Source organism: Xyrauchen texanus, chromosome 18, assembly GCF_025860055.1.
Source record: "Xyrauchen texanus isolate HMW12.3.18 chromosome 18, RBS_HiC_50CHRs, whole genome shotgun sequence".
In the NCBI taxonomy this organism is placed as follows: Eukaryota; Metazoa; Chordata; class Actinopteri; order Cypriniformes; family Catostomidae; genus Xyrauchen; species Xyrauchen texanus.
This window is the reverse complement of record NC_068293.1, coordinates 10,821,395-10,839,803: the sequence shown is the minus strand read 5'-3', so window position 1 is coordinate 10,839,803 and position 18,409 is coordinate 10,821,395. Positions and strand designations below refer to the sequence as shown.

Sequence of the window (18,409 nt, the reverse complement as noted above, 5' to 3'; positions counted from 1 at the left end):
AGTCTGATTGTTCACCCAAGTAAAACAAACCAACTGTCATTTCTCTAGGACATTCTGATCCAAAGATATCACTCTCAGCCATTTTGAATGGAAGTCAATGGGGCTGGTTGCTAAGGTACGCTAAATGGAGGCTAGGCTTAGTGGCTGATTACTAACCTGACTCAAAAGATCCAATCCACAAGTGTCTACAAAATTCTGTTCTGAAGATATCCTTCTGAGCCATTTTGAATGGAAGTATATGGGGTGGTTGCTAGGGTGCTGTAAATGGTTGCTATGGTGTGGCTACGCTATTTCCAAGATGATACGTTAAGACTTAATGTTAGCCCGAGTGAAATGAGCCCACCCCTATGTCTCTATGTCATTCTGATTGGGAGATATGATCCCACAAAATTCATAGTCTTGTCATAGTAGGAACAAAACAATTGTATTCATGGGCAAGAGCCTTGCCATAGTATGCCTATGGGGGATTTTTTGGCTGGTTTTAAGGCAGCATTTTACAGTTTCCGTACACAGCCATATAGAAATGATGCGAGACAGAAACATAATGGAAAAATAAACACATAATGTAATTCCAGACATATGCAAACATATCCCTAAAACAACGAGACAGTTTATCATGTCTGGCAACTTGACAAATATGTTTTCAGTATTTTTAGGATATGTAAAAATTAAGGTGACATTTGATTATCTATAATCATTTTGGAAATCACAGATTTATTTGCAAACTAATATTATAAAAGTCAGAAGACATTGTCAATGTATGGAAGCGTATTGCATTCACTTGAGAAAAAAAAATCTACTCTTGTTTTTCTGAATTAACGAGTTAATTATCTCAGAATTGCGAGATAATTTTTCATGGAAAAAAGTTTTTGCTCTGTTTTTCTGAATTAATGAGATCCCTCAAAATCCTGCCAGGAGCTCTATTTTAGCTGGATTGCATGGAAGTAAACATGTCCCGCCTTTCAAGTTTAATCCGGTTTTATTTTACTTTGGGTCTGAGACAATTTATAGAGATATATTTTAAACTTGGCCTTCAATACAAAGACATTACTGTCTATGACATTTGTAATACTGTCATGGCTGAGACACGCTTTGATCTTCCAATGGACACTAATCGAGCAATAGACTTGTACTTGCATTTAACACTAGAACTACCGGAATTCTAGAACTACTAGAATGGCCATAGTGGTCATTCTGACCGTTCATACTAGACTGGACCAAATGTCATGTCATATTTACATTCGAAACTTCTATTGAGGTTTTAGAATGAAGCTTCTAATGTCTGTCGTCATATTTTATATCGTCATCACCCTAAAAATGTATTGAATAAAATGGAATAATATGGATTAAATTGAGCGCCAAGCGAACGCAGATAGTCCTACATAATACGATCTTTTTTTGTAATGTATAATAGTGCTAGACTATATAAATACATAGGCCTATATATATTATATATTAGCTGCTAGACTGCCCCGGAAGGTGCGTGCCTCGCTTTGTGTACAGCAAGTTTTTCCACCACAGTGAAAATGTTTTCGAAAGTCTAAACGCCAACAAACATGGATTGAGGCGGAATATTTCGTTAGATAAAAACATGTTGTGAATTTTGGAAATTATTACATCTATCCTTTTTCAAAACATGTTGACTTTTGGACTTTACAGCGCTCTGGAGTTATTGGAAATTGGAAACAATCCTATGCAGCCGCCACTGGAATCAAATCCATGAATAAATGAATCTGTTATATTAATAATAAACACCAGGACACGAAATTTTAATTCTAATGAATGTGAAAATGTATTAGTTCATCGACAACCACAGAACTTGATATTGTAGCTGATTACAGATACAAATTTGATTATTTATATTAAATTATTCTCTTTGTAAAATAAAAACAAATCAATACAATAGCTTATAAAAACATCACCAAAGTGTATTTCAATGCATAAAAACCTTAGACATGTATGAAACACATATAGGCCTAACCCAAAATGGCCAAAGCGGTTAATAAAGAATATGAACATTCACTAAACTGTGGGAAAACTGATTTAGAAATCAATATTTGATTTACTGTGAGCAAAAATATCATGCTGTAAAACTATAATGAAAATAGTATGCTGTAAAATCATTATGAACGAATTCTCCTAAAAGTGGGCCCCCTTTTAGGAGAATAATTTAAAGGGGTCATGACATGAGAAACCAAATTTGCCTTGATCTTTTGGTATATAAGAGGTCTTTGTATCATTAAAACGTCCTGCAAGTTTAATATTTTAAGACGTCCTCCCCATTCTAAACGAATCATTTATTTAATCAAGCTCAAATATACAGCTCGTTCTGGATTCATGGTTAGAAGTGACGTGACGGTTAGAAGTGACGTAACAGCGTTTGCATATGACCGCCTCCAGCACAAGATAACTACGCTTTAAGCGCAAGACAACTACGCTCATTTCGTATCGCCGTGCGCCTCACAAGTGTTCAGTCGATGGACAGCGAGCTCTGACAGAGACTACTTGTGCACAGGAAAATTACGATGCCACACAGATGTGCTGTTCCTGGCTGTGGTCAAACAAAACCTCTGAATAAGCTGCCGAAAGATCCAGACGTCAGGGAAAAATGGATGCAATTTATTTTTTGCGGACGTTCCAGTCACGGCAGTGTTAACTTAAGCGTTTGTTCTGTACATTTTAAGGATGACTGTTTTGAGAACAAATCTCAATATGATGCTGGCTTTGCCAGAAAACTGTTGCTCAAAGATAAGTCCGTGCCGACTATTCTGGGAACAACGACGACGCAAACTGTAAGTAATCTATTTTAAACTTTAAACTACTTTTTAAAGCGCAATTTCATTCATTATGAATAATCACAGTGTTTTTACTTAGTTTACTTGCATATTGTTCTGGCTGGGGCGTCAATAATTGATACATAGGCACTGACGTTAGCCAATCATAACAGTGGGCGTTAACACTGAAGTCTTAAATGGAAAACGCCCCCAAAACAGACTGTTTGAATCAGAGGATGAGAAACAGGGTGGGAAAAGGTCATAAATCACTAGATTTTAAAAGTTTTTCTTAAAAAAAAAATATATTAATACTATAATTGCACCTAAGGGAACATAATAATACAATAAAAAAAACCATGTCATGACCCCTTTAATATAAATAATCAAATTTGTAATAAAACCGGATTAAACTTGAAAGGCGGGACATGTTTACTTCCATGCAATCCAGCTAAAATAGAGCTCCTGGCAGGATTTTGAGGGATCTCATTAATTCAGAAAAACAGAACAAAATATTTTTTTTAATGAAAAATTATCTCATAATTCTGAGATAATTAACTCGTTAATTCAGAAAAACAGAGCAAAAACTTTTTTTCCATGAAAAATTATCTCGTAATTCTGAGATAATTAACTCGTTAATTCAGAAAAACAGAGTAGATTTTTTTTTCTCAAGTGAATGCAATACGCTTCCGTATCAATGTACCACATTTCTTCAAATACATTTATATGCATTCATACACTCATGAAAGCCTTAGAAAGATTTATTATCATGTGACTCTCTCTGGTGGACAAACAACTGTATTACAGCTTTCATTGAAATGGCTGATTATTTAAAATTTGCTGTTAGTCCCCTGTTCCTCATAAATCCATGAAATTTAGTATGATTCCTCAGAATGTCCTGTTTTCCATATTTACACAGTTTTGTGAAGTTTACCATTTGTGCACACAAGGTACAGGAATATTAGTCATAATGGGCCACACTAGTCAAATATATTGGATTTTATCTTCTAGATGATTTAATGGATAAAAAATTATTTTTCTATCTTTTTGCCTGCATGGTTTAGCGCTGACCTGGGCCAAGTTAGGTGAAGATCTGATTAACGCCCTAGGAGGAGTTTGAAAAAGTAGGGTTTTCAGTAAATTAGAATGGCAGAATTTTTTTTTATAAATGAGATATACATTTTGTATACATCATATACACAAGGATTTAAAGGTAAAAAGCATTTTGATTTTAATGTGCTCGGTTGCAGAGTAATTAGCAAAAATGTAAATGTTTTTGTTATAGCATCACCTTGTGGCCAATTCTTATAAAACTTGGTACACAGCCTCATTTTGACACAGTGTATAAATATAGTTTAAAAGTTTCGTAATGGCCGGCCATTCAGATTTGATGTTATTAGCTGTTGAAATTTGATTGGCTGCTGGCGGTCATCTTTGTTGATTTTTCCAAATTATATTTGAGTGATATGTTAGAATTAGCGCTTTCATTAAAATTAGATAATGCGTTGTGCACGGTCATTGCATTTAGCACTTTACCTAGCGTGGTCAAGAAACTATGAAGCCCTTATAAAGTGCCTTGACGAGCAACGTTTTCTATGGTCTGTTCACATAGTTCCCCCTGAAACATTAAGTTGGGGGTGGGACATGTCGAACGGCCGTGCCTTTAAAAAAAATAGCCAATAAACTTTAGTTTACAAAGCCATACCCACGCCCTCCATCTTGCTGCTTCTTGTGAGACCACTTTTCCACTGTTTTGAGAACAGCACGATGATAACTGACCATATTACTACATAACCAGCCCACAAACAAACCCAGTGCATCGCTGTCTTTGCATGTGTTCTTTTTCTAGAAAGTAATTAATGGACAAAGTTTCTCTATGTGAAGTTATGATTTTGCCTGGGTCTGTTTGCCAAAAGAGACAGACTGTCGATTTTAAATGCTTCTATCTTCTGAAAACAAATGTGGACAAAATGTAGAAGTACACCAGCATATAGATGACCTTCATGCTAATAGATATGCACTAAAACATTAGTTTTGACATTTCTAGGACTTTTAAACTGCCTTAGCAGTAAAATAGGTCAGTATTCTGTCTAGCTTTGTGTTTTTGGGAAAGTGGACATAAACCCTGATGTGCTCTAATCAAGGCCGACTGTATAATAATAAATGTTAAGGTATATCAGGGGTTGTCAATCTATGGCACGTGTGCCAACATTGACATGTGAAGGCGTAATCAGTGGCACGCCAGCAAGGGTGAGAGAGGGGTAGACTATTTTATTTATATAAATTCCACACCTGCATTCCAATCTATATCTTGATGTAATCCTTCCTCATGATCACACAGCATGTTTTCATCAGCTGAATGGGAGACTTAACAATAAGTCCAAATGTGATGAGACTGCAGTATACACCCAACAGGTGCCATCATGAACCGGCAGCGCTTCACTTTCGGTTAATCAATTTCCAACCCAGCATACAGGTACATCCTCCTTAAACCATGGTCACACTCAAAATGACATTAAAAGATTAAAAGAGAAAACACAAACACACATTGTGGGGTTCAAAAATCAGATTCAAATGAACAAATTCATCAAATGATCAAATTAAACCTGGAAATAAAGTTTTATTATTCTGCAGGTGCGATTCGCTGAAAAGCGTTAAATAGTTAAACCGCTTGTGATGAATGGCTTACACGCGCAGGCGAGTCTTGACAAACTTTAATAGTGTTTAGTCTCCCATTCAGCTGATGAAAACATGCTGTCGGCACAGGCTTTGACCAGGAAAATAAAAAATGGCACTCCATGTCAAAAAGGTTGCCGACCCTTAAGGCATGTGATAGCAGTGAGGAGAAATGAATGAAAGACCCTGGTATGACTTACTTTCTTTTTAGACATTAGTGAGGCTAATATCCTGCCTCAGTCATTCAGATTTGGAACTACATGAGTGGGAGTAAATAATGACAGAATGGGGGGGGGGGGTCGTTTGGCGTAAACTATCCCTTTAGGGATTAATTAAGGAGTTCCAGTTTTTTTAGTCGACTCCTCTCAGGAGGAATCTTATTTATTGAGCACAAAATGTTGTCAGATGATGTCACGTGTATCCTCTACATACTCTCACGGCGAAATCGTAAGGATTCATATGACTTTTCTAAATTTGGCTAATTCGTATGATATCGTACAACTTTCATCTAATACGGGACATTTACTTGCTTCTGTCACACACAACAGCTTCCTATAATGTAGAATGTAACACACTCTACTGATTGGTTAGATTTAGATAAGGGGTAAGGGCTAAATATTAATAAGCTTGTCCCTGGCGCCTCGTGCACGAAACACGTGCTTACTTCAGCATTAGACATCCTCATACAAATTTATATGAAGGAACTCATATGAAATCATGCAAAATAGCCAACTTGTAAAATATGTTACATTTTCACGAGACTGGGTTGGTGTTCTACAGGTCAAATGGGATTGGAAAGACTTGAGGATTTATATTATTATTATATGTTATTCTTATTTTCATTTATATTAAATATTCTAAACTATTACTTATAGTACTTGCACTTAGAAAATCCTTCTGCAAAATTTGGAAATTTGGTGTGGCAGTAGTTGTATTGTTTCCTTCCTTGAATGCATCGCATCTGTTTGTATTATTCTCGTATATAAGACCCCCAAAAAGCATTTGCAAAATGTATAAATGTAAATGTAAATTGCTTGCACAAAATAATGAGATTTATTGATACCATAAATTAATTGATCAAATCTAATAAAAGGCAAAATAATTTTAAATGATTAAAATGGACCACTTCATCAAATACTGTAAGATAACAATATAGTAATAGAAAAAAAGCTCAATAAAAAGTATTAATAGTGTTTTGTGTTCTTAGACTTTTCTATTCACTTTAAGTGTTTTTCCATGAACTTCCATTTATTTCTTGCCTATCCCTACAAATCCTGAATAAACTTATTGGCAATTATGTTGCAGCACTTCAGTATTATGGGTTAGAAAGGAAGTCTGCCTTGACAATTGCGTTGTGGTTCCACGTGAATACCATGGCAACACGTAATTCAGCTCTGTTTGGCATTGCTGTGTGTATGCGCTGTGTTCTGTCAAAAGCTTGTTTAGGATAAAGGTCTTGCCCTGGAGGACACACTTCACATTTCTGCGAGACACTGATAATGCAAAGGGTATGTTGCCTGAACTCTGAAAACCTTCTGCTTTATTTGATGATTTACTGATACAGATAGCATTGATAGTCAGAGGGATTTACGTGCTTACAATTAACTGTTTAGTGCTTTTGTGCTGATTATTACATGTATTACTGATGGTGATTCGAGAATTTTAGCATTCAAAGAGGCTTGCTGGAGGTTGTTTATTTAGATGGTGTAAGTTGAGTGAAAAATAAACGTGATTGCTTGCATTGCTGGATTGTTTGTAAGTTTAATTCATTATATTGAAGTATGCGTTGCATTGTTTTAATAGAAATTGAAGGAGGCATTTAGTGGTGACTCATGCACAGGTGGACAATATTTGCTTATTGGGATGCCTATTGGGAGCATGTGTGTACTAAAATCATGTCAAACCATTTAATGCAGTTTTATTTAATTTGCTAACTGAAATGAAAGAATTTCTTTACATGTACATTGCATTATTAAATACCTTCCTTTAAAATATTTTAACATTATGTATAATAAATTATATGTATAGTCTTCCATCTCTCTCTCTCTCTCTCTCTCTCTCTCTCTCTCTCTCTCTCGCTCATTTTTTTATTAAGTCACATTAAGGGTTTTAGAGAACATTTTACAGTGCATGTGATGTCATTGATGAGATAATGATCAAACGATGGTTCATGAGCAAGAGTAATAGTGTGACATGTCTGCTTGCTACAGTGCTTGTTACAGCTCAGGATGAGTAAAGAACTGGAGGAGCTCTCTCCCCTAGGCGACTGGGTTCATGATGATGGTTCCGAGGTGGAAACGGAGGAGGATAGACGAGCCCAAAATTTGTCAAGTATGTGGTGACAAATCCACAGGCTATCACTTTAACGCCATGACCTGTGAGGGCTGCAAAGGCTTTTTCAGGTGAGTGAGCTGATTCATTACCTATAAGACAAAACCGACATGCTGAGAATCTTATGGAGAGAAAAGGGAGGGTGGATGAGGAAGGAATCGCGATTGAGGATAGAATAGGATTAAATTACCTTCACAAAGTGTTACCCTGAAGTATCCAGCTCACTAACTAGCCTGTAGATATGAGGGAATACTAATTTATAATAACAAAGAGAGAAGAATTCCTGTTGTTTTCATGTCCTTTTCTTTCTTGTTATTTTTTTAAAGGAATTGTTCAGACAAAATGTATTCAATGTCATAGTATCCTCACCCTCATGTTGCTCCAAACCTGTATGGCATTCTCTCCTCCATAAAACACAAAAGTAAGGTTTTTTTCTATGTAATGAATGGGGACTGGGTCTGTCAAGCTCCAAATTGTCAAAAAAGCACCATAAATGAAGTCCAGAGGACCTTTACATTATAATCCAAGTCTTCTGAAGCCATATGGTAGCTTTGAGTCATTATTCACAATTAATAATCCCCTTCACCAAAGCTCTGAAATGTGTTTCCGAAGTTGTATAGACAACAAAAATTGTGCGTCAACACAAATTATGCCAAACAACATTGGTTTTCGTGTTTCTCATGACCAAAGGTCATTGATGTCAAAGGTGCCATATTTGCAGCTGCAGCAGATGGGAATTTTGCTTGACAGATCCAATCTTCATTTAATTTCATTTACCCCACCGAGAGCGAAAACCACATTATAGCGACCATGAGGAGGTTACCCATTTGACTCTACCCTCCCTAGCAACCGGGCCAATTTGGTTGCTTAGGAGACCTTGTTGGAGGCACTCAGCACACCCTGGATGCGATCTTGCGACTCCAGGCATGGTAGTCAACTAGATATTCTTCAAGAAATTTTACTTTTGTGTTTCACAGAACAGAGAGAGTCAAACGGATCTGGAACGACACGAGGGAGAGTAAATGATGACAGATTTTTCATTTGTAATTTGAATTAGAATTTTTTTATGTGCTAGAAATGACTCGGAGATCAAGGATAAGTATATTGAAATGTGTTTGTTGGGTGTGCTTGAATGTAATGAACCTTGGAGAGATAAAATCTCACCTAAACTGAAAACGGGACCTTCAGAATGACACAGAGGTTGTAGATACTGTAAAAGTATCATTCAGTTATGATTTACGTCAAAGACTTGAAAGTGACCTGTGAAAAGAGAAAATGATTATATTGCAGCAAATGTGAATTTGTGACCAACCCACACACATAACAACAAATTGTGTTCATTCAAGTGCATTCATGCAGTACTTGTGGGCTTCTTGTGGTGCTTGAGTTGTTTTTTAAAAACATGATAGATTTGCATTAAAAAAATTGTTTTATATATATATACATATATGGATAGACATGTATCTAATGTATTTCTTGTTCTGCAATGTTGCCTCTCTCTCTTGGAATTCACTGTAGCATATGCCTGTATGTTTATTTCTGCTTGTTTTAAGGCGTGCCATGAAGCGACCAACACAGTTCTGCTGCCCATTTCAGAATGCCTGTGTCATCACCAAGAGCAACAGGAGGCAGTGCCAATCCTGTCGACTCCAGAAATGCCTCTCGATTGGAATGAAGAGAGAGTGTATGTTTAATTGAGCTGCTCTTTCATGTTCCCTGTGCTAACTGTGCACACAGAGCTCACTTTTCAGCAAACTGCCCTAGCAATTTTATTTTCACATGGACCTTCATGGTCAATTAAAGCAATAAGAGTGAGTCATTCTTTCGTACATCAATGGCAGCAGCAATATGATAAAATACATCAGTGTTCAGTAAATAGTTCCATTTATTAATATTAAAAAGAATCCTACAGGGACAATTATTACAGGGACAATCCCCCCGGAACAACCTGGACTTAAGTGCCTTGCTCAAGGGCACAATGGTGGTGGCCGTGGGGTTCGAACCAGCGACCTTCTGATTAACAGCCCTGTGCTTTAGCCACTACGCCACCACCTCTCCATGTATGAATCTCCATGCCGGTTCAGGCTGGTTCAGACTGATCTCACAGTGAAATCAGAAACAGTATGTTGACTTTTCTTTAGCTAAGATCTGTCTGTGCTGACTGAAATTCAGAAGTGGCCAAAGCTTGTTGGTTGTATGTCCACGTGTGAGCTCCATTTTCCAGGTGTAGTGTCCACAAAGGGGCGCCAAAAGCGTGTTGTGAAGGGACAGACTGTAATACATTGAAGAGGAATGCTTATTTTATTAACTGTACCCCCAACTCAAACCCCAAACCTAAACCATCAGTTGAGTAAAAATGTAATGTGGGAGAAATGCAGCCTTTGAATCGTGCTTGTTACTGATTATGCAAATGCAATTACTTCCTGGTTTCAACATGGCATCTGAACCAGGTTCTCCTATGCTGCTAACGCAACATGCTTTCCAGTCACACCACAACTCTCTGAAATAAAATGTAGACTTCCCGTGTGATCATATTAACTGGTTTGGTGCTGGTCTTCCTAGTTGACCTCTTGTTGGTGAAGCCAGTTAAAAAGCTTGGTGGGAACGCTAGCAAACCCAAATGTTTTTGATTGCTTGGTTTCTGCGGTGTCGAGCTGGGTAGTCACGCCCACTGCAAAATCCCCATAGCTGTACATTTAACATGAAATATCTTCTGATTGCCTGTGATTGTACCACTCCGCGCAGCAGTTTTTCGTTCAATGTGGACAGACAAATTGGTTGTCGCATTGTGCCTTGTGAAAACAATGTGTAACTGTAGGCTGTTTACGGTTGCCAACTAACGCAGCATCTAAGCACATTCATGCAGAATTTGTGATCACAGGAGTTCATTTATTGGCATTTAACAATGGCTTTGAATGTGGCTCATCCTTTCGGTTTGTGCTATGGCCATAAAATGACCTATTAATTGTTTCCATAGTTACGTATATCTGTTTTTCTTTTTACCAGTTTATTGGTTATTATTCTATTCATAATTAGACCAGTGAGCCTTACGTCATGTGTAATGGAGTGTAGTGTAGAATTTTGTAAAGTACACTAAATCGCCAAAGTATACGGGGCACCCCCTGCTAATTAATGTTTGACTAGACCCCTTAATTCTAGTTAAAACAAATCTAAATCCAAGAGCATACACAAATTCTAGAGAACTGTGAGCTTTCAACTTTTGAAAAGACTTCCCAGGGGAGTTATTAGGGAGGACCAACTGTTAATTATAAAAGTAATTCACAAAAAAATTAAAATTCTGTCAAATTGACTCACCCTCATGTAATTCCAAACCCAAATAACTTTCTTACCTCTGGGACTCAAGCACAAAAGCGGATCTTACCCATCTCCTTTGCATTCCTGTCCGCCCTCAACCAGTTGGAAGCCATCAAGTGTAACAAGTTAATCGGAAGTCCGTTCATTCAGCCACGTCTCCATAAAACACATAATATTACACTCGCGGCACTCCCTCTTTAGCCTGGTAAGCTCCGTTAACTTCTCCATCTTGTTTCCGAGTTATTGTACATGCCCCATAATAATCGCTGGCAAGAATGGTTTATACCATCTCCACCTTGCTTGAGCTTACTCCAGTCAATAACTCTGAACTTTGAAAATTAGCAGATTTTTTACATTCACAAACAGCTATATAACACACTACATGAAAGGTAATATTTGAAAAACCATTATAGGTGCTCTTTAATTTTTTTTTTAATGTATGCCTTCAATCCAGCAGCATTCTGTGTTTTATGCTCCGTATTCTCAGTTCTCAAAGTCTCTGTTCTTTAATGACAGCATGGCGCACAGCACGCCTTTCAATGCTGTCTTATAGTTGTATTATCTTTCGCTTGCAGTTACCATTTCTGAAATGACATATGTTACGGGAGCCAGCAGGTACGTGAAAGCTGTGTGGCATGTATAAACGTCCCCTCAAGAGGCACATTAGTGACTGACGCTAGAGGCTGTAGCCTTTAGCCTTCTCGTTATTGCGCCTGCCTCCCGTACAGGCTGGTGCCGGTTCGAATCTCACTTGGAGTGGGTCGAGTAGGACCAGTTACACATGCTAAATCACTTTGTAGGTTCAATTTAATAAATTTGAATTCATACCACCCTTGGTTTTGTGCGTGTTGGAGTTACACCACAGATTGCATTTTCATTCAGAGAAACCTCCAAGAACTGACAAAACTATTTTGTGCATCGAAAAGAGGCAATCCTCAGTAGACGTTTGTAGATCAGTGACTTCGGTGAAGTTTTGTTTTCTATTAAGTTTGCAAATATTTTATACACACAAATCTTTAGTAAATCAGGGCCATAGTGTATTGTCAGAGGTTTGTGAATTCTGAGTGTAAAATGACATTGTGTCGGCATTGCTCGCATTGATGTGTGTGGTTCTGTTCAATAGTGATTATGTCAAATGAAGCTGTGGAGAAACGGAGGTCACAGATAAGGAGAAAGAAGATGCAGGAGGAGCCCGTAACGCTTTCCCCACAACAGGAAGCTGTCATCCAGGAGCTGCTCACTGCACATAAAAAGAACTTTGACATGACCTGTGCCCATTTCATTCAGTTTCGGGTAAGACAATTATCCAATTGTGTTTGTGTGATTGAGAAAAATAATAGTCATGTCCCTTATTTAATGACAACAAGCTTGATTATATTGTTAGTTGTTTTTTTTTTTTTTGCTAGAATGCTACAAAGCTGAGGATGGTGTGTCTAAAACAGTCACTTTTTTCAGTGTTTGCAAGACAGCACTGTATTGATATACTCAAACATTCTGGTGGGGTTGTTCTAAATCTCTAAACCTAAGTATTAGGTTTAACTTCTGCATTTAATTCAACCTTAAATACTTACATTGAAACTTTGTATTGTAGAAAATTTCAGCTTTAGGCATATTGTCAGTTTTTTCAAAATGTTTTACTTTTTAAGAAATTTGAGATTGACGTTTATGAAAATCACTGACAGTGATGACGTCATTGTAATATTAGCTAGGGATGGGCACGAGTACTCGAGGAATCGGGTACTCGGACATGGCAGCAATGATTGATCATGAAAACGATGATCGATAGTGATCTTTTCACTTAATTCGAAATTCAGTGACAATTACCTGACAACTAAACACAAACGTGTCAGAGGAAGCTTATTTTTTAGATTGATTACGTTGTGACCTTGAGGGGTACATTGATTATCAGAGACCTCTCATGGCAAACAAACCAGTACGATGCTGCAATGCTATCGGTACGATAATCAAAACAAAGAGAGTGTAATTGACCGTGTTTTGAACACCTGTCTCTGTAAAACGTTTGCTAAACATGCTTTATTATCATTTAATGTAAGAACTTTGACTTGTTAATGGATATTATTTAATAAAAGTGAATGATTGTCACTGACTGTAAACCTCCCTGCCCTGTGTGACCTAACACACACCTGGATCTCGACGAAATAAATGAAGATTTCCGCTTGAGTTTCCAAGTTAGATATCCTAAATAAAGTGTAATTCCGTGGCAGTTTCCTCAGTTGAAAGATGGAAATTCACTCTTCGAATCGAATGGAATGCTTCATGAATCACAGCAACAACAATACAGAGAATCGTGGCTTTCCTCACAAGAGCAAACATTTGGACACACACACACACACTTACACATACACCAGGCTCATGTGGCAGTGTACAGCAGGCGAGTGTTTCAAACAGCTAGACAGAGCGCAGTTAAATGGAACACAATGCAGCATCTTCAAAACTGAACTTCAACTTAACACGCATATTAAAACGCAATTGTTATGGCATCTCCTGTTATTTGAAAATAGACTGTTCAGACAGTCACTAAAAAAAACTGGTGCACACTTACTAAGATTACTATGGTAAACTGAAGGAAGAACAGACAGGTGTGCATTGTGCACATTCTGTCATTGAGTTGAGCAGCGAATCTTCACATAATGACAAAATATGATGCATTATATTTTGATTAAACAATCTTTTGTACATTTTGTAACATACTATTTTATAACAGCCTATAATAATAACAGCAAGACGCAATGCAGCAGATATGTTATTATATACAGTTATGAACATGTAATTGCCCTTTGAGTACTCAACGAGTGTACTCACAAAATGACCAAAATGCCCATCCCTGAAAATACATGAACATACATGACAAAACACTGCATCACTGTTTTTCATAGAAGCATGCAGTGATTCCTTTGGTCTTAACAACAGCAAAGCAAATCCGATGCAGAACCAAAACCTAAAATCTACATCTTTGTGATCAATCATTTGAGAATCATCAATCAAAGAGTTTATTTCCTCTAAATAGTTTGAGTTCCCACTCATAAAAGAGCAATACACAGCAGGCATGAACGTCCTTCTCTGAAACTGCCCCCTATCCACCAGGGATGGGCATGAGTGCTCGAGTACTCTGACGTGGCAGCAATGATCGATCATGAAAACAATGATCGATGGTGATCATTCACGCATGATGTGACATTTCACTTAATTTGAAATTCAGTGGCAATTACCTGAAACAACTTAACACGAATGTGTAATAGAGGGGGCTTATTTTTAATTTTGAGATTGATTACGTTGTGATTTTGAGGGGTACATTGATTGTCCGAGATGTCTCATAGCAACCTAACTTATATACGACGCAGCAATGCTATCGTTACGATAATCAAGTGTAATTAACCTTGTTTTGAACACCTCTCTCTGCTAAACATGTTTTATTATCAATTTTTGTCACTGACTGTAAACCTCCCTGCCCTGGGTGCCGAAATGTTTGCATGACGTAACACACACCTGCATCTCGACGAAATGGGAGTTGAAGATTTCCACACGAGTTTCCAGGTTAGAAGTCTGACAAAGTGTCATTTCGTTGCATTTTCCCCAGTTGAAAGGTGGAAATTGGGACTCTCCGAACGCTTCATGAATCATCACAGCTACAACAATACGGAACATCGCGTCTCACACACACACAAACACACGCACACACTCAAGGCATGTGGCCGTGGACTCAACGCATATACAGCAGGCGAGTGTTTCAATTAAAAGAGTACTCAAGTTGTGAGTAGCTTGTTACTTTCACAAATAATGGACATTTCAGTGTTTCAGCTAGAATTCGAGATATGGCGTAAATCAGTTATAGGCTGAAAAGTATCGAGATATAATAATAAAGGGCGTATGCCTGTTTAAAAGCCAATAGGCTTTAGTTACGTCACAGCCATGAGCCACGATTTACTGCTTGTTGTACAGTAGCAGGGAGAAGGACATTCTCAGTATAGAGAGTTTTGTTTTCCCGGAAGAGAGAGACTGTATATTTTCTATACATTTATATCTGTATACTATTTATGTCTGCTAAAAGGGAATTTTTGTCAAATTTTAGGAGTAAACTAGAATAAAGATGGCCTTAAAGCTTACAGACATTAAATAAAAGCCAAAAAAATATATATATTTTTGATGTGTAATTATTGAACAATTATCTTTAAGATTTTCTGTCCACAGCCTCTAGATCGGGATCAAAAAGCCATCTCTGAGCACAATCAACAACAAAACAGCAGCAGGCACTCCCATCTAAGCATGAGCAAACATGAGCCTGAAGATTCAATGCAGATGGCCATCAGCTTCACCTCCCCTTCGTCCACTTCCTCCAACTCTCAGCAACCTCAGAATAAAGAAATGAAGCCGCTTGCCAGTGCCATCTTCACATCTCTGCCACATTTTACAGACCTCACCACGTACTTGATCAAGAATGTCATCAACTTTGGCAAGGCACTTACAATGTTCAGGTAAATACTGGCCCTGTTTACACCTGCTATTAAAATCTGTCTCGGGTGATCTGATAATGGGTGGCCGGGCAAGAGAGGTCAATGTTTGCACCTGGCAGTAAAATGCGTCTCAAATTTGTTTACTTTTGGAAGCAATATGTCCTCAAAAATTCAGGTGAGCAAAATAAACTGCGGTACATAACTAAAACAAAACAATGTTAGGAAATGTGTGCTCAAATAATGTGCGTAGAATTCATCTTTCTGCAGGCACCCTGTCAAACAGCGATACCCAGCCGATAAAGTTTCAGTGGGAGGCAGCATCTCTCAAGTCTCCCTTCAGCTCATTGCTATCTCATTCATCACCTAGCATGGTGTGATAGTGGGGGTGGGGGGGTTAACAGCCAGATATAAATGAAACGTCACGTGAGGGGAGACGCTGGCTCTGATTAGCGCTGATTCATTCAATACGCTGTCAATCAATCAATGCGATACTGCCCGCCTTTCATGCTCTCGTCCTAACAGCGGGTCTCTGCAGAATGTGACAAACTGATGGAAGTGCAGAAACTATTTGACAGAAAACTGCACTTTTGGTCACATCCAAATCAAAATGAACTTAAAAATACTTGAAATCTGAAATGTTGTGTGAGTGACACACTGTTTAGTGAGCAATCGTTCTTAAAGGTACAGATCCGTGCCATCATAAGCCCTATGTTGTTTACCAAGGATAAGATGATGGACAGCCGTGGCCCGTGCATTTTAAGTCTAGGCGTTCAGTGTGATTCATGCCATTAAGAAAACACAGTTTCACAATGAATAAGATGTCATGTTTCCATCAAACATTACATGGCAGTCAACTAATAATACCAATTGAAATTTGAAAAACACGTCCATGCACGAAAGTCAGAACAAAGGAGATCTAATATCAAGAATAAGCTCTCTCTAATAATATTTGTGATTTAAATTTCACTTACAATACATTTTGTGTCATCAGGGTACACGGTTACTTTTCAAAACTTGATCCGACACTGAATGCGCAAGCAGCCTAATTTACACTTAGAAAACTCCTGATGTTGCTATAACAATGCAAAAACATTTACCAATTTAGTTGAAGTGCAAATAAGTCCTACTTTCCTGTTTCATTAATCTATCAATCGTATGATCATGCAGAACATCTCATGTTTTTAAATCCATAAGGATCTCTTTCTCAACGGCAGAATCAGCAGTGATGACAGCCGACGCTTTCAAATTACATACATCACTTAAAGCGATTGCGTCACTCAAGGCCAGCTAGAAGGCCTCGACCGGGACATATCCTAAAGACCAAACCCACTAAGAACAAATAAATCAATCTGATTGGCTGATGAATCTGACAATCTGACATTAGATGCGCATTCATTTCCACTGTTGAGGGATTCTGTGGAAAAAGGCCTGACCGGGTGGAGCTCAGACTCACATGCTACTTTGGTTAAGGAGCATGGCTTTGGGCAATTTGTGAAACATTTGTCACACTGTGCTTGTAAGCATCGAGGAATAAATTCTGATTGGACATATATTTTTGTTTTTTTGCTATTCGTTTGTACATTAATTAAGAGTGGAAAGCTATTAAAAATACATAGGCAAAAAGGTCAATGAGAATGAAAGGATGAAAAATATTTATTTAGCAGAGAAGGCTTTGCTGGCCCTGAGAAATCACCACTGATGAAAATGAGATGACTATAAAAATAATAGGCGAACAGATGAAATACACATGAAATATACTTGTTGTTATAGTCTTATAGGTATTGATTTAGAGGCAGTGTAAAAATAATCATTATAAAAGAATGCATAAACTTTATGAGTCTTTGATTTGACTTGATTTAATAAAAAGTGTTAATACACAGAAATAATATTTCATGCTTATTTACAGTGTAAGTTAAACTGTATTTCATATGCCTCTGCCTTAAATGCCTCAAATCTGATATATGGCATTTAAAATATATAATCTTCATTTTGTTTGGGCATATATGTACATAGACTTTATGTTATATATTTTTATACAGCCCTACATTTTCATATCATATGTTGTGGTAAATCAGATTTTAGATTTGTATGGGTTTAACCTGAAAGCTATTTAAATGTCAACTGGAACTGAAAAATGAATTTCTATTGGACTTTTCAAAAGTCCAACACATGCCACTGATGTCAACATACATCAAACACTACAACATTGTGTTACTGCATGATGCCGTGAGTCAAGTTGGACATTTGAATATTAAAGTTGATGTCAGACAAGCAGTCTGAAGTTCATGAATCATACGCTTATTTTCTTTCAAATCTGTACGTAATTGGCAGAGTATAAAACCTTTGTTTTGAAGCAGTGAAGGATTGACAGGTGGGTAGGCGGTCCTTCGCTGTTGTCCAGGATGCATCAGGACAGATTTGCGTTTACACTACAGATGCAATGTGGTCACATGTGTTTTCGTCTACCTTCAAATGTGGTTTGAGTAATCGGAACACAAAACATTTTACCTCTCATTTACACCTGTATTTAGTCAATACAGATCACCCAGAACAGATGCAACCAGGTGTAAACTGGGTCACTGTGTCCCTATGACTGCTGTTTCTTGCTCTTTAAGGTCTTATGTAAGTTTGTAATTATGTTGTTGTTCTCCCGTGTGAATTGGCAGGGCTCTGATTATAGAGGACCAGATCTCGCTGCTGAAAGGTGCGACCTTTGAGATCATTCTAATTCACTTCAACATGTTCTTTAATGAGACGACAGGCATTTGGGAGTGCGGCCCGCTGCAGTACTGCATGGATGACTGCATGCGAGGTTAGGGTCTTATTACTAATTAAAGTTTCGTT

At 37.7% G+C, this 18,409-nt stretch overlaps 1 protein-coding gene across 1 annotated transcript in view; it reads left to right on the top strand.

Annotated features, from left to right (window-relative positions):
* Window positions 1-18,409, top strand: part of LOC127658575 (nuclear receptor subfamily 1 group I member 2-like) — a 49,175-nt gene that overhangs the window by 14,177 nt on the left and 16,589 nt on the right. The window contains exons 2-6 of the mRNA XM_052147940.1: window positions 7,658-7,849; window positions 9,332-9,462; window positions 12,217-12,386; window positions 15,303-15,586; window positions 18,232-18,377. Coding sequence (XP_052003900.1) covers window positions 7,722-7,849; window positions 9,332-9,462; window positions 12,217-12,386; window positions 15,303-15,586; window positions 18,232-18,377 — 859 coding nt within the window. The 5' untranslated portion in view covers window positions 7,658-7,721. The remainder of the gene's footprint in view (window positions 1-7,657; window positions 7,850-9,331; window positions 9,463-12,216; window positions 12,387-15,302; window positions 15,587-18,231; window positions 18,378-18,409) is intronic.